A 17,920-nucleotide genomic window follows, 5' to 3' on the forward strand; every position below is an offset into this window, starting at 1 on the left:
ATTTCTAAGTGATCAATTTATGTATAAGTGTTTTCACACATGATCATTGGCTGTATGGGTCCTCAGTAAATTAATGTGGCATTTAAATGGCAAAAGTCATTCTTGTCTCTATAACTTATGGCTTCCTAAAGACACGTTTATGGGTAAATAAAATATTAATAATATAAATAAAATGAATATCAAAACATATTTTAAATATAATGAAGTCATTTTATTATAGCACTCATCAGATGTTCCTGGAAACAAAACAGAGACAGAACAGTATAAACAAACTATACAACAAACTAAACACCAAATTACAAAAACATTATTATGTGAAAGTGAATAAAGTTGTGTGTGTGTGTGTTTTCAGTTATAAATATGTGCTGTGTAAATTAGCCTATACTTTTAGAAATTATATATAGCCTAACTTTAAAAAACCAACAATAACCCATATAGATCAATTATAATAATTGTATAATATTAAGCATTTACTTAATATACATTGCAACATTAGGCTACTTTACTCTAGCACAGTATTCAGTTAAGCAATTAATTAATATCTTATATTAATATACATAGCCTAGGCTACATCTAAAGGTAAGTCTGCTTTAAAAAAAAAAAATTACACTTCGACATGTACAGAATGTGCGCGTTAAGAAACACGTTCAAATGTGTCTTCTTAACATGTTAAAACTGTGCGTCGACTGTGTGTGTATGCCTGTTACACGACCAGAATGTGCGTGTCTACACATACAAAAGAAACACGTAAAAAATTGCTGCGTTGACGCGGAAAACAGGGCGTGTTGAAACGGTCTTAAGTCACGCGTTTCGTATAAAGAGATTTGGCCCCGGGCGGGGTCGAGGTCATGGCCATGACGCGTAGAAGACGAGCTTTAAGCTTTTTTGTTTTTTTACATTTCCTATGTTTTTTGCTGCTTTCCTTTTTCGCGATCAACTATGACAGGACGCCGTCTTCAACTCAATCTCTGCATGGATGCGACAAACTTTTTGGACTCATTTTCAGGAGGCTGTCTTCGTCTTCACAACTCTGAGGCAAACTGCAGGCGCTATGAACCAGAGCATGGGTAATGTAACGTTACGATATAAAGAATATGCTTTTATTCAGCTGTATAAGGAAATGGATGCGTTAATAGATCCGAGCTTAAAACTGCACATTTTGTTTACACAGACTATCCTCGCCTCATAACGAAGCCGTGAGCTCTTATCTGCTTGGAGCGATTTCCGCGAGTCCAGATTTAACCGCTGATCACGACGACATTGTGTGTAACTTAAGTATAACTTCTGTTTTTCTCATTCCTTGTTTAATTTTACCGTGACTGTTTTTATTAATACCAGTCTCATGTAATTGTTCTCCAGCTGCCTGTAAGACGTATTATGAATCGACACTCCGGAGCTTCAGATACAAACAACCTGAACTTACATCCACTGCATGAAAAGTGGGATTTTCGACCCCGTAAACGCCTGTATACTCCTGGAAATCTCCCTAATTTTCGGCAGTTTTCGACAATTTAGAGGCAGCGAACGTCGCGTTCGTCTGTGCCACAAATTGTCGTAAACGAACCATGACGTAGGTGGAGAGCCCCCCCCCCCCCCCCCCGCTGAGAGACCGCGCGGAGGTGCGACGCCTCTAATTTGCATATGAATAGCAGCGAAACCAGAGAGTCAACGGCCAGACTTGAATTTACTCACTCACTATTGGCTGAAGCCACTACATTTAAAAAAGAATAATCCCTCGTGATTGGTTGGCAGATCACTGCAAACCAATCATTATTGGTCCCCCTGGCTCATTATAAATGTAAACCCCAATAATAATAATAAATATATAATTTATGTTGTAATAATTTGTTTCATATTAATGTTATTGTGTTATGAAGTATTCATACCATCAAGGAATATATGGGAAAATTATACGGACCGTGCCGTTTATTCAAACAAGGGGCTTCATTTATAAGCATACAGCTGTTCATTCAAAGAAAGGGCTTCATTTATAAAACACAGCGGTTTACTCAAAGAAAGAGCTTTATTGTTAAACACACAACTATGTACAGTGCAGCAGTAATGTCTCGTAATGTAATGTAAAGTTCGTCGAGCTCCAGCTGCGAGAGGGCGGTGGCCGCACAATCCATCCAGACACCCCGTCAACAAAGCGTCTTCCTCATCAGATATGAGTTCAATGGTCGCGGACTTCCAAACGTCCACCTCATCCAGCACACTTTGTCTCGCTTCCAGCAACTGTAATACAATCCATAAAGACAATAAGCAACCTGAAAAATACTCACATTGACAAAAAACGGATCTAATATAATAAATCTTACCCTTTTTCTTCTTGATCGACTCCGAGCTAAACTTCGCAGTTTCAGGTTGTTTGTATCTGAAGCTCCGGCGTGTCGATTCATAATACGTCTTACAGGCAGCTGGAAAACAATTACATGAGACTGGTATTAATAAAAACAGTCACGGTAAAATTAAACAAGGAATGAGAAACACATTAGAAGTTACTTACACACAATGTCGTCGTGATCAGCGGTTAAATCTGGACTCGCGGAAATCGCTCCAAGCAGATAAGAGCTCACGGCTTCGTTATGAGGCGAGGATAGTCTGTGTAAACAAAATGTGCAGTTTTAAGCTCGGATCTATTAACGCATCCATTTCCTTATACAGCTGAATAAAAGCATATTCTTTAAATCGTAACGTTACATTACCCATGCTCTGGTTCATAGCGCCTGCAGTTTGCCTCAGAGTTATGAAGACAGCCTCCTGAAAATGAGTCCAAAAAGTTCGTCGCGTCCATGCAGAGATTGAGTTGAAGACGGTGTCCTGTCATTGTTGATCACGAAAAAGGAAAGCAGCAAAAAACATAAAAAAAATAGTTTAAAGCTCGTCTTCTACGCGTCATGGCCATGACCTCGACCTCGCACCTCATTGGACTAGGGCTCTGATATGGAACGCGCCCGGGGCCAAATCTCTTTATACGAAACGCGTGACTTATGATCGTTTCAACCTTCAACACGCCCTGTTTTCCGCTTCACGCACAGTTTTAACATGTTAAGAAGACACATTTGAACGTGTTTCTTAACGCGCACATTCTGTACATGTCGAAGTGTAATATATATTTTTTTTAAAGCAGACTTACCTTTAGATGTAGCCTAGGCTACATACATATTAATATAAGATATTAATTAATTGCTTAACTGACTACTGTGCTAGAGTAAAGTAGCCTAATGTTACAATGTATATTAAGTAAATGCTTAATATTATACAATTATTATAATTTATCTATATGGGTTATTGTTTGTTTTTTAAAGTTAGGCTAGGCCTATATATAATTTCTAAAAGTATAGGCTAATTTACACAGCACATATTTATAACTGAAAACACACACCACTTTATTCACTTTCACTTAATAATGTTTTTGTAATTTGGTGTTTAGTTTGTTGTATAGTTTGTTTATACTGTTCTGTCTCTGTTTTGTTTCCAGGAACATCTGATGAGTGCTATAATAAAATGACTTCATTATATTTAAAATATGTTTTGATATACATTTTATTTATATTATTAATATTTTATTTACCCATAAACGTTTCTTTAGGAAGCCATAAGTTATAGAGACAAGAATGACTTTTGCCATTTAAATGCCACATTAATTTACTGAGGACCCATACAGCCAATGATCATGTGTGAAAACACTTATACATAAATTGATCACTTAGAAATCAAAACTAAGGTTTGAGAAAGAAAGAATATGCATACAACAAAATATATTGTTTCATAGCAGCTTCAGTAACAAGTTCAAAACAAATTCTGCTGTAAACCGGCTCTAACAAGCCAATATAGTGTCAATATTCAGGTCAAGTGACTTCAGTGTTGATTCAGTTCAGTTGATTTCAGTTCAACTATAAATTCCTCAGTTGTGCATTGTGTTTAGTTAGATATATGCAAAAACAACATTTTTGGAAATAGTTAAAATAGTTTTGCACAAAGTGTTGCTTTTGCAAGAGATGTCTGATGTTTTGTGTGTAGAGTTACAAGAAATGGAGCCATATTTTCAGAAATTGTGTGTAAGCAATTAGATAAAACTGTAAATGAATCCAGTTTATTTTAGTTCAGGACTCATAGTCCAGGTGTTAGTAATCTGTGCTTAATCTTTGTTCCAGGCAACAATTTTTTAACTCACGATTAACTAGATTAAGGCCTACTCTTGGCATAATTTAAACCAGGAAACCACCTATTGAAAATCTGCATTGATAATTCATAAAATGTGGTGTGAGCTCAATTTAAATGACAATTACAGAAAAACACAATCTGACTTAACTATAAACAAACAAACTTGTACTTTTCACATTTATGATTAATAGCCATTTAAAAAATCATTCACAGTGCAGGGTGGAAAAATTAATGTTGGTATGTAAACTGTATGCTTTACTTGATTTATTTGTGTGCTTTGGTTCATTGTCTTGTTGCATCACATAACCTCTCTAAAGGTTGAAGACATGAACTGCTGTCCTGTATTTTTTTATTTTTTTTACATAACATTGGTTATTGCTAATGACATACAGAGTAATTAATCTACACTGTGAGCCCGGACAAGTTGAATCTACTTAAAAAATTGGAGCAAACTGGTTGCCCTAAAAATGTAGTAATGTGAACTAAAACGAGTACATTTAACTTAAATTTAAGTTAACATTTTAACTTAAACTTTAAACTTGTTTTAGTCAAAAAAATTCAGAACCTAGATAAAACTCCCCCTGCTGCTACTCTGATTTTCATTTGTGTAGCTCACAGCATGTTCATTTACATGATAAAGCCTCCCCTAGAATTAAGGGGAGGGGGGGTCATGGGGGGACAACTGCCAAGCAAGGCCCACGTCAATTTACGACAATTTACGGCAGTTTTCGGTGTTGCCTGCAAATTGCCGTGCACAGTCGTAAACCTGAAGTTTCACGGCAATCTACAGTGTCACATACTGACGAAAATCCCACTTTTCATGCAGTGATCGCAGGCGGAAACTGCGAAGTTTAGCTCGAAGTCGATCAAGAAGAAAAAGGGTAAGATTTATTATATTAGATCCGTTTTTTGTCAATGTGAGTATTTTTCAGGTTGCTTATTGTCTTTATGGATTGTATTACAGTTGCTGGAAGCGAGAGTGTGCTGGATGAGGTGGACGTTTGGAAGTCCGCGACCATTGAACTCATATCTGACGAGGAAGACGGCTTTGTTGACGGGGTGTCTGGATGGATTGTGCGGCCACCGCCCTCTCGCAGCCTGGAGCTCGCCCAACTTTACATTACATTACGAGACATTACTGCTGCACTGTACATAGTTGTGTGTTTAACAATAAAGCTGTTTCTTTGAGTAAACCGCTGTGTTTTATAAATGAAGCCCTTTCTTTGAATGAACAGCTGTATGCTTATAAATGAAGCTCTTTCTTTGAATAAACGGCACGGTCCGTATAATTGTCCCATATATTCCTTGATGGTACGAATACTTCATAGCACAATAACATTAATATGAAACAAATTATTACAACATAAATTATATATTTATTATTATTATTGGGGTTTACATTTATAATGAGCCAGGGGGACCAATAATGATTGGTTTGCAGTGATCTGCCAACCAATCACGAGGGATTTTTCTTTTTTAAATGTAGTGGCTTCAGCCAATAGTGAGTGAGTAAATTCAAGTCAGGCCGTTGACTCTCTGGTTTCGCTGCTATTCATATGCAAATTAGAGGCGTCGCACCTCCGCGGGCTCTCTCAGCGGGGGGCTCTCCACCTACGTCATGGTTCGTTTACGACAATTTGTGGCACAGACGAACGCGACGTTCGCTGCCTCTAAATTGTCGAAAACTGCCGAAAATTAGGGAGATTTCCAGGAGTATACAGGCGTTTACGGGGTCGAAAATCCCACTTTTCATGCAGTGAATAATCACATTTGTAAATAAAGATAGAAGAGTTATAATTTTCACATTATTTGATTTGATCAGTTCTTGTGTTTCTGATTCTGTTTTCCATGTCATGTAGACTTTTACATAGAAAAACCCCCCCAACTAAATAATGTGGTTTATTAACCAAAATAAAATAAAACATTGGGAAAATAATAAAACCTCAAGAACACAAGCTAGAATGAGCAAATAAAAGATTAAATAAAAGAAATCAAGCATGCAGACACAATTCAAAGAAGACTTTGAAGCTGTACTGGAGGAATTTAAGAGTAAAATCTTCTGTATGAATGACAAGATGAAATCCACTCATCAGCTTATTGAGGAAATAATGAGAGACATTAATAACCCAGAGTCAGTTATTTAGGTAAATATTTCGACTCCGCCTATGAATTCTCACACTTCATACGGATATATGACGTTGGTGGATTGGCTGAGAAGATTTCTGAAACTGTGTGTGTGACTGGAACTCTTTCAGGAATTGTTGCTCAGGTCAAATCTGGGCTTGACAGACTCTCGAGCAGCAATGATACCAAAGAGCTCGATGACATGAAGGAGAAAATTCAAACCTTACAAAACATTATGAATGTAATTAAATAAACAAAAGACAGAATGTCAACTTGACAAAATTAAATAATATACATGCACTGTTAAAAATGTTGGTGTAAAATGACATTATTCCAGGTTAATAATTGCATTACTTCACAGGACTTTTCTTGTATCTATCTGCACTAAAAAGTTGTAAAAAAATCATGGTTTTATTGTGAGTTTAACGCAAACACAAATGACTGTAAACAAATAACATCATACTGTATTTCTACAGTGCATATGTACTATGAAGGTAGCCATAATGCAGTGCGGCATGAATAGATTACGCTGTTGTGTTTCTTGATTCGATTTCTGTGTCCTAATGTACTTATTTTTACTTTGCTTTTGGCAGTTGGTTTATTTTATGTTTTTATTATTTGATGAGTGTCACAATTGTTGTGCTTTGTACGTCAAGTATTAATATCTGTTCATTATTATGTGATGTTTAGAAGATGCTGTCATCTTTCATAGATGCAATCCATTGCTTTATTATTGTGAAAGAGCCAGTTGTGAATTTTAAATGTGATTTGTAAATATTCATGCTTAATAATGCTAAAATAAAATCTTCATATTCATGCTAAGATTAGTTTGGCCAAACTATTTCATATTCTAGCTTGTCTTCAAATGTTTTTTTATTTTATTTGTCAGATTCCTGACTTGGCTAGATCATAAACTTCAATATGAATACAGAGGATACAAGATGGTCTGTGTGCGTTGCGTTCATTGGTTTTTCAATTTAATATTGAAGGTAGAAAAAAGAGAAAACGGCTCATTTCTTCTGTGGGCATGAAACACCCCTTTTCTCTGATTGGTCAACCAAGAATCAACGATGTTCAGTTTTTCCACAGAACAACAGTCCTCCGCTGCAGATTCTTAAAAGTGTTTATTACAAATAATCTCTCATCAAACAATTGGACTAAAGAATGCTTTTGACACAAATCACACGGAAGGGTTTTTTTCTCGGCATGGGTTCGTCAACCTGATTTTCGCAGATCACACGACATAGTGAAAGTAAAACTAAACACAGCAGAAAATACCCAACCAAAGAAAGCCTGTTTAAACTGAACACAGATGAATGCTTGATTATGTAAAGCTGGTCAAATGACTGAATCAAATTTACTAATTTTGTTAATCAGCATAACCAGTTTACTCAACTATGTTTCAAAGTAAAGACTGGAATTTTAAATGTACTCAAACAGGATTTTATATTCATCAGTTACTTTCCATGTTTTAAAGCTGTTTTGGGTTTCTTAGGTTAGAATGCGGGGTCACTATGTATTTTATATACAGATGACAAAACACTTAATAAAAGTACGAAAAGAAATCAGCATAACAGTCATGCCAGACAGTCAACACCATAAATAACCAGTCAGTGAAGAAATGCACCATCACACCAAACCTGAACAGCAAAGAAACCTGTATACACAAGTAATCAACCGTATCACACCATTTTCGGTACTTCCCAACACAACAGAAAGTGAAAGAATGTGCTGATGGTTAATATCACGCAGTGAGAAAACTAAGAAGGTGAAACAATAACTAATAGTTTGCTAATGACAGATTTTCCTGCATGCAAAATTGTCTAAATGTTGAATTAGGGCATAGTTGATATTTTAGGCATAACTTAAAATCCATAGTTTCAGATCTCCATTTGTAAATAAACAATAGCACGCACTTCGTGTTCTTTCAAATCACGTGTCAAATTGAAGACGATTTAGCAGTGGAAATCCCAGGGCATGAGAGACGTCATCGTCTCAAACACATATAAGGAAACTCCCATGAGACTTTTTCACAGACGACTCTAGAAGAGGTTTGCTGTAACAACTCCACAACAATATGGTCTTGAAAAATGTAAGTATAGTATTATAAATAAATGCTATTTCAGAGGAAAAGGTCTGAATAATAAAAATACATTTTTGAGAACACACTTTTAAAACTAGCAAAACATTTTTTTTTGTAAAATAAAGTCTATCATAGTCTTAATTATCTTGTTTATTAATAATTTTGTCTGTTTATGTTTGTTAGTTACGCAGAGGTTTAATGTGTTTTTTAAACCACAGACAGAGATGCTACTTTGTGAAAAATATCAAGGGTGAATTTTGAAAATGGAAGCATCTGGAAAACTGCTGTCATCAAGACTGATTTCCCTGCTTAAGAACGGACAATGGGGGAAAGATGATGTCGTCAAGTTGTTTAAAACCCTTGTGAAAGAATTTAATGGCAGAAATGAAGATTTTCACACATGGATGATGACAATCCTTCATCAAGTGGAGATTCACAAAATAAGTGTGTCAGATCTGACATTGAATGACGATAATATTGTGGATCAAATTAATAAAATAGCCAAAAACACTGAGGAGAAAACACTGGATGAGATTATGAGGGAAATCTGTGAACAGGCAGATATTGATGAAGAAACTATGGCAGTAGTGCGAGATATTGTGTCCTCTGTGTCCAAATGTCTGTCAGCATCTACAGCTCCACATCTACAAGGAATAAAACAAAGTTTGTTCAAGCTCTGCAAAGCTGTAGAAAAGACAATGAACTTTAAACCTCGAGAGACTCAGATGGTGAGCTGGTGCATTCTTGCTCTTTCTAAATCAAGTCAGCTGGTTCAGGTGGGAACAGGGGAAGGAAAGTCATGTATCGTGGCAATGTTTGCAGCGTATCAGGCAATGACCGGGAAAACCCCTGATATCATCTCCAGTTCTCCTGTTCTTGCTAAAAGAGACGCTAAAGAATGGCGTAGATTTTATAAGGAACTGAATATTACTGTTGATACCAACACCAACAAATCAAAAGACAGTGAGCTGAAGAAGTGCTATGAATGCCAGGTAGTCTACGGTACGACTGATAGTTTTGCAGGTGATTTTCTGAGACAGTGCTTCCACAGAAGAGATGTGAGACCTGAGAGAGAGTTTCACTGTGTTATAGTGGATGAGGTGGATTCTCTAATGCTGGACAAAGGTCTTGAAGTGGTGTACTTGAATAGCAATATACCTCTCATGGAGCTGTTAAATGGGACACTGGCTGACATTTGGTTTATCATCAACCAGATGAAGCGTTTAGAGACTGGGGAGATTGTAGGGCACATTCAGCTCTTCTCTCAGGTTCTGTCTGAAATCATGCATGACAATAAAAACATTGATCAACAAAGTATTGTGCAGGCGGCTGTGGATGCAGGAATAATGCCTTTAAAACCTTCAGTGCAAGTGCAAGAAAACATGACAAATGTTTTAAAATGCCTAGATAAAGCAAGTGTTGTGCAAATGGTGGCATTTATCACCATGTTTGTGGGAAACTTCCCTGAGTATTTCATCAAACTCTTCCAGCAAGCGCCTGATGGGGCTTTAAGGAAACTCAATGAAATCAGTCCTATGGGTACAAATAACAGACAAGAAATATCAATTCTTCTTCTGGGAAATGGAAAATGTTGTGTTGTGCACTTTGATGAAGACTCACTGGTTACATCACTAGGAAAAAGCATAAAAATGGTTTATCAGTCTGAATCAATAGGAGAACAAACTGAATCTCGTATCCCAGGCCTCCAAGACCTTGTTAATGGAAAGATACAAACCTGGATTGAAAATGCTCTGCAAGCCACCAAAATGACTCTGGGCCACGAATACGTCCTTCATGGAGATGGAGTCGCTCCTGTCGATTACAGTTCCACTGGCGTTGTGCAGAATGACATGAGATGGGGGGAAGGACTTCAGCAGTTTCTGGAGATGAAACACCAAACTAAACTGTCCAACATGAGTCTTATAACAAACTTCATGTCTAATGTGGGTTTATTCAAGAAATACCAAAAACAGATCTATGGGATCACAGGAACTTTGGGGGACCAAACAGAGCTTGAGATGGTGAAGAAGCTCTACAACGGGATTGACACCTGTAAGATTCCCTCATTTAGACGAAGGAAACTTTATGAGCTTGAAGGCATGGTTGTACCTGAGGAGGACGAGTGGATCAGGATGGTCTGTAATGTTGTTCAGGATCAAGTGACTTCCACAGTCTATCGAGGTCCACGAGCAGCTCTCGTCATCTGTGAAACAATCAATCGTGCAGGAAACATTTACAAAGCCCTTGCAGACACCATCTCAAAAGACAAACTAAAACTTTATGTGAATAACAACATGGATAACTCTACAATAACAGAGTCAACCATTCAAGAAGGGGACGTCATCATTGCAACTAATCTAGCGGGTCGAGGGACAGACCTAAAGGTCTGTGAAAGCGTAGAGGAGGCAGGAGGTCTGTTTGTGGTGCAAACCTTCTTACCTCTGAACGTCCGTGTTGAAAAGCAAGCCTTCGGGCGAACGGCTCGCCAAGGGAGTCCAGGATCTGCTCAACTTATCATGTGCGCCAGTCATTTCTCTGACTCTGTGAAACTAGTGATGGACGTAAACACTTCTCTCGCCAGCTTACTCGGCCGTCTGAAACATCTTACATCTATATTGATGTCACATGGTTGCACAGAAAGCCGGTTTGAGGAAACGGTTAATTGCTATCTGGAAAATCACAGCTCTCAAAATCATGAGACAATGGTCTCTGCTCTGACAGGCCTTTTGACAATGAAATCGATCACATTTATGGAAACCAATCTGCAAGAGGCAAAAGATGCCAGAAACATTATGGTGAAGATCAGACTCTCAAGGTTCCTTGAAAAAGACATTCCCAAAATCGTAAAAGAGGAAGAGCTTTTTTCTGATTACCTTAATGTTTTGGACAACATTTATAAAGATTATGTTTTATCCGACCAGCTTGATGTAATTGTGCCCTGTCTTCATGAGTGTTGGGGTTTGTGGCTCCTAATGCACTTCAGTGAGGAAACATCCATTGGGACACTGAAGGAACAGCTGGAGGTGGATTTGTCAACCGCGAAGCAGAAACTTTTGAGCAAACAGTCTCCATCCTCCATGGTCTACTATTACATTAGGTCTGGAAACAATCTTCGTGAGAAGGGACGCCTTGCTGAGAGCATTGAGATGTACACCAAAGCTTTGGAGACCGGCACATCTGGGGAGATTATTCCTCTCTATAATCGTGCACTGGCCACTATTACTAAGAAAAACGCTGGCTATATTGCTCAAGCATTGACTGATCTGGAAAAGGCTGGCAAGGCAATAGATTCATACAAGTCACATCTGGCACATATTTTTAGGTGTGTGAAATTATCAAGCCAAGAGCAGACAACAGAAGGCGACACTATGCTCATAAAACAGCTTCGAGTGAAGTGTATGATTGCAGACCTACTCAAGATGAACATTCAAGACGCTGTAATGAAGTTGAAGAGTGCTGAAAGCAGAGGAGGAGATGTGAGACTGACTGAAAAACATCCAGTCTTTCTGGCTGCACACATTATGCTCAGTTATCCAAGACTTCTAAATGATCTGACGATGGAGACTGTACACGTAATATCATTGGGTCTTGAAGACATCTTCTCTTTAGACACCATTTTTTCTGCCAGTGGCCTTTTGTCAAAAGTATTAAAACTTATGAAATACGACAAAGCTTTCAAAAATAACTAAACAAACGAGGTATGCCGTCAGTTTTACATAAGCATCACATCTCTAATGTGTATCTTATGTACATGTCTAAGGAATTATTACTCTCTAATCACATATACTGTGCATGAGTTATTCCTGATGATATTTCATACACTATCATTTTCATAAGTTAGCATTGCAAATTATGAAAGACTTCATAAACGTCACTTAATAAAAAGTAGGTCTATATTGTCAAGGAAGGGATAAAAGAAGATTGTAACTGTTGCCTGCTTGTTTTCTTTGGCTCTTCTTCTGGGGGACTTTGCTCATCCTCTCTACCTGCCTTCCATCTCTTTTTCTCCCTACACTTTCTCTACCTCTCTCAAGTAACATTTCACATACGTACTGGGTACGATTAATGGTATGATTTCATACAACTATTTTGTAACAAATTCAAGTGTAACCATAACCAAATACTGTTATAAGTACTACCTATTGCAATACAATATAGTCACACTATAGAAATGCTCTACTGCGCTATTCTAACTGCACTTTTTTTCCATCGTCGGTAACACTCTTTTATCTTTTTTCAGAAAATTAACAGTAGAAGACTGGCAGAAAAATTGCCATTAATTCACTATTCTTTTTACAGTTATTTTCTGTACTTTACAGTGTGTTTAAGAAAGGCAGCGCAGATGACTGAATAAGTGTGTATGCTCAACACTTCCTGAGCGCATGCGATGGGCAACGAGCCCTGCTATGAGCAGATTCACTGAAGATGGAGAAGCAAGTGTGTGACATGGGACTGAGAGCATTCACTGTTCAGAGAGTGGTTATACTTATATTGTGTGCGTCAGTGCTGAATCGTACCCCAGGTAGTCAGTGCAATCGCGGCTGAGTTCCGGCTTATTCGGCTGTGTTCTGGCAGTGGCTCACCAAAAGTGAGCCAGCTCTGGCCCAGTAATGGTTGCCTGATTTGGCTAGGCTTTGGATGTGCGGAATTGATTTGCACTGAGACACAGCACATTTAGCCACATTCGGCGCGATTAGACCTGGACGGACCGTTAGAGCTGGTCTGATTATGAGTGAGATATGGCCACACAGACCCGGACCAGTTTAGGATGAGTGCTGGGGGCGAGTCTCCTTTTACAATGTGGTAAATTGTATGTAGCAGATGACCCTTAAAATGAAATGTAATATAATTTCCCCGTCAACATTATGCTATTTATTTGTGTATTTTAAATTTAATTCATGTTAATATTTTTTCCCATTTTTCCCCACATTCTCTTTTTTCTTAACTTACTAAATTGGGAAATGAATGATTTAGCTGATGAAGCTTAAAGTGATTAAGGGAACTTTAATTTCTGCTATATGAGCGTCACCTGCAGACTTTTTGTAGTGCTAATTGTCAGAAAAACAGAAGCACTTGCTACCATGATGAGTAAACCTTTGATAATCTAACACATAATATCATTTTAATAAACCGTTCTACACATATAATATCGAAGTAATGTTTACTTATAATAAAGCTATAATCGTGAGTTTTGTGACAGCCAGAGTTTAGCTCCTGCCTAATTAAACACACCTGAATCAGCCAATCAAAGTCTCCAGGATTACTTCCGGGCAGGTGTTTTGGAGCTGGTTGGAGATACACTTTGCAGGACAACAGCAACTAAACAAACCAATATAAAGTCTTACATTTTGAATACATTCATAAACATTTTGTATTGTTTCATCTGTAGCCAGAATATGACATGCTTTTTTCCACCACATTTTTCTATTAATCAACAGTAAGGATCACTGTTACAATCAGAAGCAATAATCAACAATAATGATTTTGTGATGAAATTGCAGCTTCTCCGTCTACTGAGTGTTTTTTTTTTTTTTGCATTATGCAATTTTTGTGTAAATGCATGTACATGAACAGCATTAAACAGTCTGTATAAATAAGCATAAATGCAACTTCTGTTACACCTTTGCACTGTAAAGATGCCTTTTCTTGATGTTGAAAGAAACTGGATTGGTAACAGTCTAGTATTGCGATTGATCTCTAAAATAAAAAAATCAGTGTGAAGAAATACATGTACTGCCAGTGTACATGCATTTATTTGAATTAAATTGTATCAATTCACAGAAATTCAATTTGACCAACTGAAAAATCTAGATGTGACCAGTCACTAGAAAATGTTAAATTGGAGAAATGTTTTATAGCAGTGTTGGTAAATAAAAATTTTCCATTGGCTCAACATATTATTTCAAATTGAGCCCATGTTAACAGACTATTGCCACAATGGATAAAATTCAATTCACAGAAATTCAATTTGGCCAATTGAGAAATTTAGATGTGATCAGTCACTAGACATTTTTTAATTGGAGAGGCCTGAAATTTTTTACAGTGCAGGCAAGTCCCGTTCTCCTGGCAACCGCCAAACCCAGACTCATTCATTGGATTGTCAGACAGAGAAGTGTGATTGGTCACTCAGAGAACATGTCTCCTCTGCTCTAGAGTCCAGTGGCGGCGCACTTTACCCCACTGCATCCCACGCTTTGCATTGCACTTGGTGATGTAAGGCTTGGATGAGCTGCTCGGCCATGGAAACCCATTCCATGAAGCTCTACACACTGTTCTTGAGCTCATCTGAAGGCCAAAGAAGTTTGGAGATCTGGAGCTCTTGACTCTGCAGAAAGTTGGCCACTTCTGTGACCCTCAGCATGCGCTGACCCCGCTCTGTGATCTCACTTCATGACTGAGTTGCTGTTGTTCCCAATTGCTTCCACTTTGTTATAATCCCACTAACAGTTGAGCGTGGGATATTTAGTATAATATTTGGACTTATTGCACAGGTGTCCACTGATCACGGCCCCACGCTTGAGTTCTCTGAGCTCCTGAGAGCGGCCCATTCTCTCACTAATGTGTGTAGAAGCATCTGCAGGCCTAGTGCTTGAGTTATACACCTGTGGCCATGAAGTGATTGAACACCTGAATTCAGTGATTTGGAGGGGCGTCCCAATACTTTTTGTAATATAGAGTATTTATAATGCCTTTACATAACAAATCACAAACATTTCTCAAGAAGATCTTTTACTGGTTGATATTTCTCATATAATCTATATGTGATGTGTTAACTAATGTGTGAATATTATCAATCAATGTTGAGAACAGTAACAGTGGTGAGAAATCAGTGTTTTTAACTCTTGGTGGGCCCAGAAACTGCACAGGGCACATTTACTCACACTTCCTTTGGCTTTGAGTTGCCAAATGGCTCCATACAAACAACATGAAAGCGTTCATCGTCTGAGGGTCCTCACCACTGGCTTTCAACATTATCACAACTGATCTGACTGACCTGCCCTTCTTTCAAACCTCATCAACACTGCACAGGAAATCATACGCCGATTCTTGATGTCTAAATGATTAGAACTGGTTCAACATTTGATCTCGAGACGCTCTAGTGGCTGACACTAGGGGTTGCAGCCTTTAGCCTCCTTGTTAGAGCGTCCGACTATAATGGCGGCGGATCTGAGTTCAAGTCCCGCATAAACCAGGAATATGGTAGCGATATGCCTGAATTATGTTGGGGAGGTGAAGGGATGCCAAAAGCAGCTGATGCCAGAGCAAGCTGAGTGGCTGATTATATGCTCCTGGAAATTGAAAGATTAGATGGGTTCACACCTCCCGAAATTACGTTTAGGAACTTCACTTAATTATCTCATCTCTATCTGTCATTCTTTCCCACTGTCTAGGCATCCTGTAAAACCATTAAACAAAAACAGTTTTTAGTTGTGTGTGGACGGTTGTAACTTTTTAAAGACGTGCTACATCCCACCCGACCCCTGTCATCCAGTGTTTAGCTAGCTATAGTGAGATATTATACTCATGATTTTCTCCTGCTGGATGATAACAGGAGAAAACACAGGCGTTGAATGAGGAACAATATTAGTTGGCAGCAGAAAGCAAGAGCAAACACTGTTTCTCATTTGTGTCAGGTAAACACTCAAAGCCTTGACGCATTGATGACAGTGCCATCTAGTGGTTATGTGTTGTTCCTCTCGACTTGTAAACAGGTCCATTATTCAAAGGATTTCAGTGCCATCTGGTGGTGAAAATTATGAACACGATAATCTGCTAAAATATAAAAAGTATGTTTTTTAACATCATTATTGATATCAACACATTTTTCAGCGGAAGCATCATTGTAAAAGAAAGAGATTTAGAGTCACGCTAAGAAGTCAGAGTGATAATAAATTGAGGTCCATGTGAGGAAACAAGTTAATAAAATGTGTGTGTGTGTGTGTGTGTGTGTGTGTGATGGGTGTGTGTGTGTGTGTGTGTGTGTGTGTGTGATGTGTGTGTGTGTGTGTGTGTGTGTGTGTGTGTGTGTGTGTGTGTGTGTGTGTGTGTGTGTGTGTGTGTGTGTGTGTGTGTGTGTGTGTGTGTGTGTGTGTGTGAGAGGGAGAGAGAGTGTTGAGCAAACTTGATAAAACAACAGTTTGCAATATTAAGTTTGGAGTATAACAAATAGAGTTGTGAGGGAAAATTATTCAGAGATGGGCACAAATATGTCGACAAATATGTCAAAATGTATTTTGTTACAAATTACAAATACTTGTTCATCAAACGTATTAAAATAAAATCCAAAATACTGGTGTGAGAAATGTATTTAATTAAAATACAAGTAATTTGCCATTTGACAATACAGAAATACATATAAAATGTACGAGCAATCATTTGAAGTCCAAGAGACTGTGGCATCACAGTAAGATACAACACATTTAGTAACAGTGGAGTTAGACACGAGACACTAAACAATTATTGATATGTAAGCATTAGCCAGGATGAAGTCTTTTCACTTTTAATTTAATGAATTATACTTCATATTATTAAACCTATTGTTTGATAAGACACAATAAACTGACCATCCACAAATATAGATAACTCAGTAATAAAAAACTTTATCCTCATCCTCAAGAGACCGGAATATGACCAACATTTTATTTCATGATGACATGACACATTTTTCTTTTTCAATTTTTCTTTGTTATTAAAAACGAATACGAAAAATATGTAAATAACAAACAATAGGACAAATAAAATATAAGAACAATATAAAGTACATAACAGTGCTTTACATTTTTCAGGTACAGTAGTCTATCTAAAGGTGCAGTAGGAATGACAGCTAGTGGTTGAAATGGGTACTGCAGTCCAAAAACATGCTGTGAGCTACACAAATGCAAATCAGAGTAGCAGCAGGGGGAGTTTTATCTAGGTTCTGAATTTTTTTAACTAAAACATTTTAAGTTAAATGTACTCGTTTTAGTTCACATTACTACATTTTTAGGGCAACCAGTTTGCTCCAATTTTTTAAGTAGATTCAACTTGTCCGGGCTAACAGAGTAGATTAATAACTCTGTATGTCATTAGCAATAACCAATGTTATGTAAAAAAAAATACACACAAAATAAAAAGTTACGGTGTTATGCCTATATGTAATTGAAGCACTTTTGCCACACCCATTAACTTAAATAAAGTGAAAATAAATATAATTTACTCGCCCTCATGATGTTCCAAACCTGTATGAGTTTCTTTGTTCTGCTGAACACAAAAGAAGATATTTTGAAGAATGTTTGTAACCAGGCTTCTTTGGGGGCACCATTGACTTTCATAGTAATCTTCCTATGTGTTCAACATAACAAAGAAATGTATACATGTTTGGAACAACTTGAGGGTGAGAAAATGATGACAGAATTTTCATTTTTGGGTGAACTGTCCCTTTAAGCAGTCATTCTGAACCAGTAATCACTTTTTTGAATTTCAAAAATGTAATTTTTTTTAATTAATTTACTTAAATTATGACTATATTATCATGTAATTATTTGTCCCATTTTTATCTAAAAAATT

The 17,920-nt window shown here is 37.5% G+C and overlaps 1 protein-coding gene across 1 annotated transcript; it reads left to right on the top strand.

The window, feature by feature from the left end:
• The first annotated feature begins 8,323 nt into the window (after positions 1-8,323).
• LOC307142654 (protein translocase subunit SecA-like) lies at positions 8,324-13,998 on the top strand. The gene is made up of 2 exons (XM_079843677.1): positions 8,324-8,383; positions 8,593-13,998. Exon 2 carries the CDS (start codon positions 8,638-8,640, stop codon positions 12,061-12,063), a length of 3,426 nt encoding a protein of 1,141 aa, XP_079699803.1. The 5' UTR covers positions 8,324-8,383; positions 8,593-8,637; the 3' UTR covers positions 12,064-13,998.
• Positions 13,999-17,920: the final 3,922 nt, after the last annotated feature.

Source organism: Gobio gobio (genome assembly GCF_949357685.1).
Source record: "Gobio gobio genome assembly, chromosome: 2".
Classification (NCBI taxonomy): domain Eukaryota; kingdom Metazoa; phylum Chordata; class Actinopteri; order Cypriniformes; family Gobionidae; genus Gobio; species Gobio gobio.

Excerpts from the sequence above, each read along its gene's own strand:
- LOC307142654 (XM_079843677.1), top strand. The coding sequence starts at position 8,638 with ATGGAAGCATCTGGAAAACTGCTGTCATCAAGACTGATTTCCCTGCTT.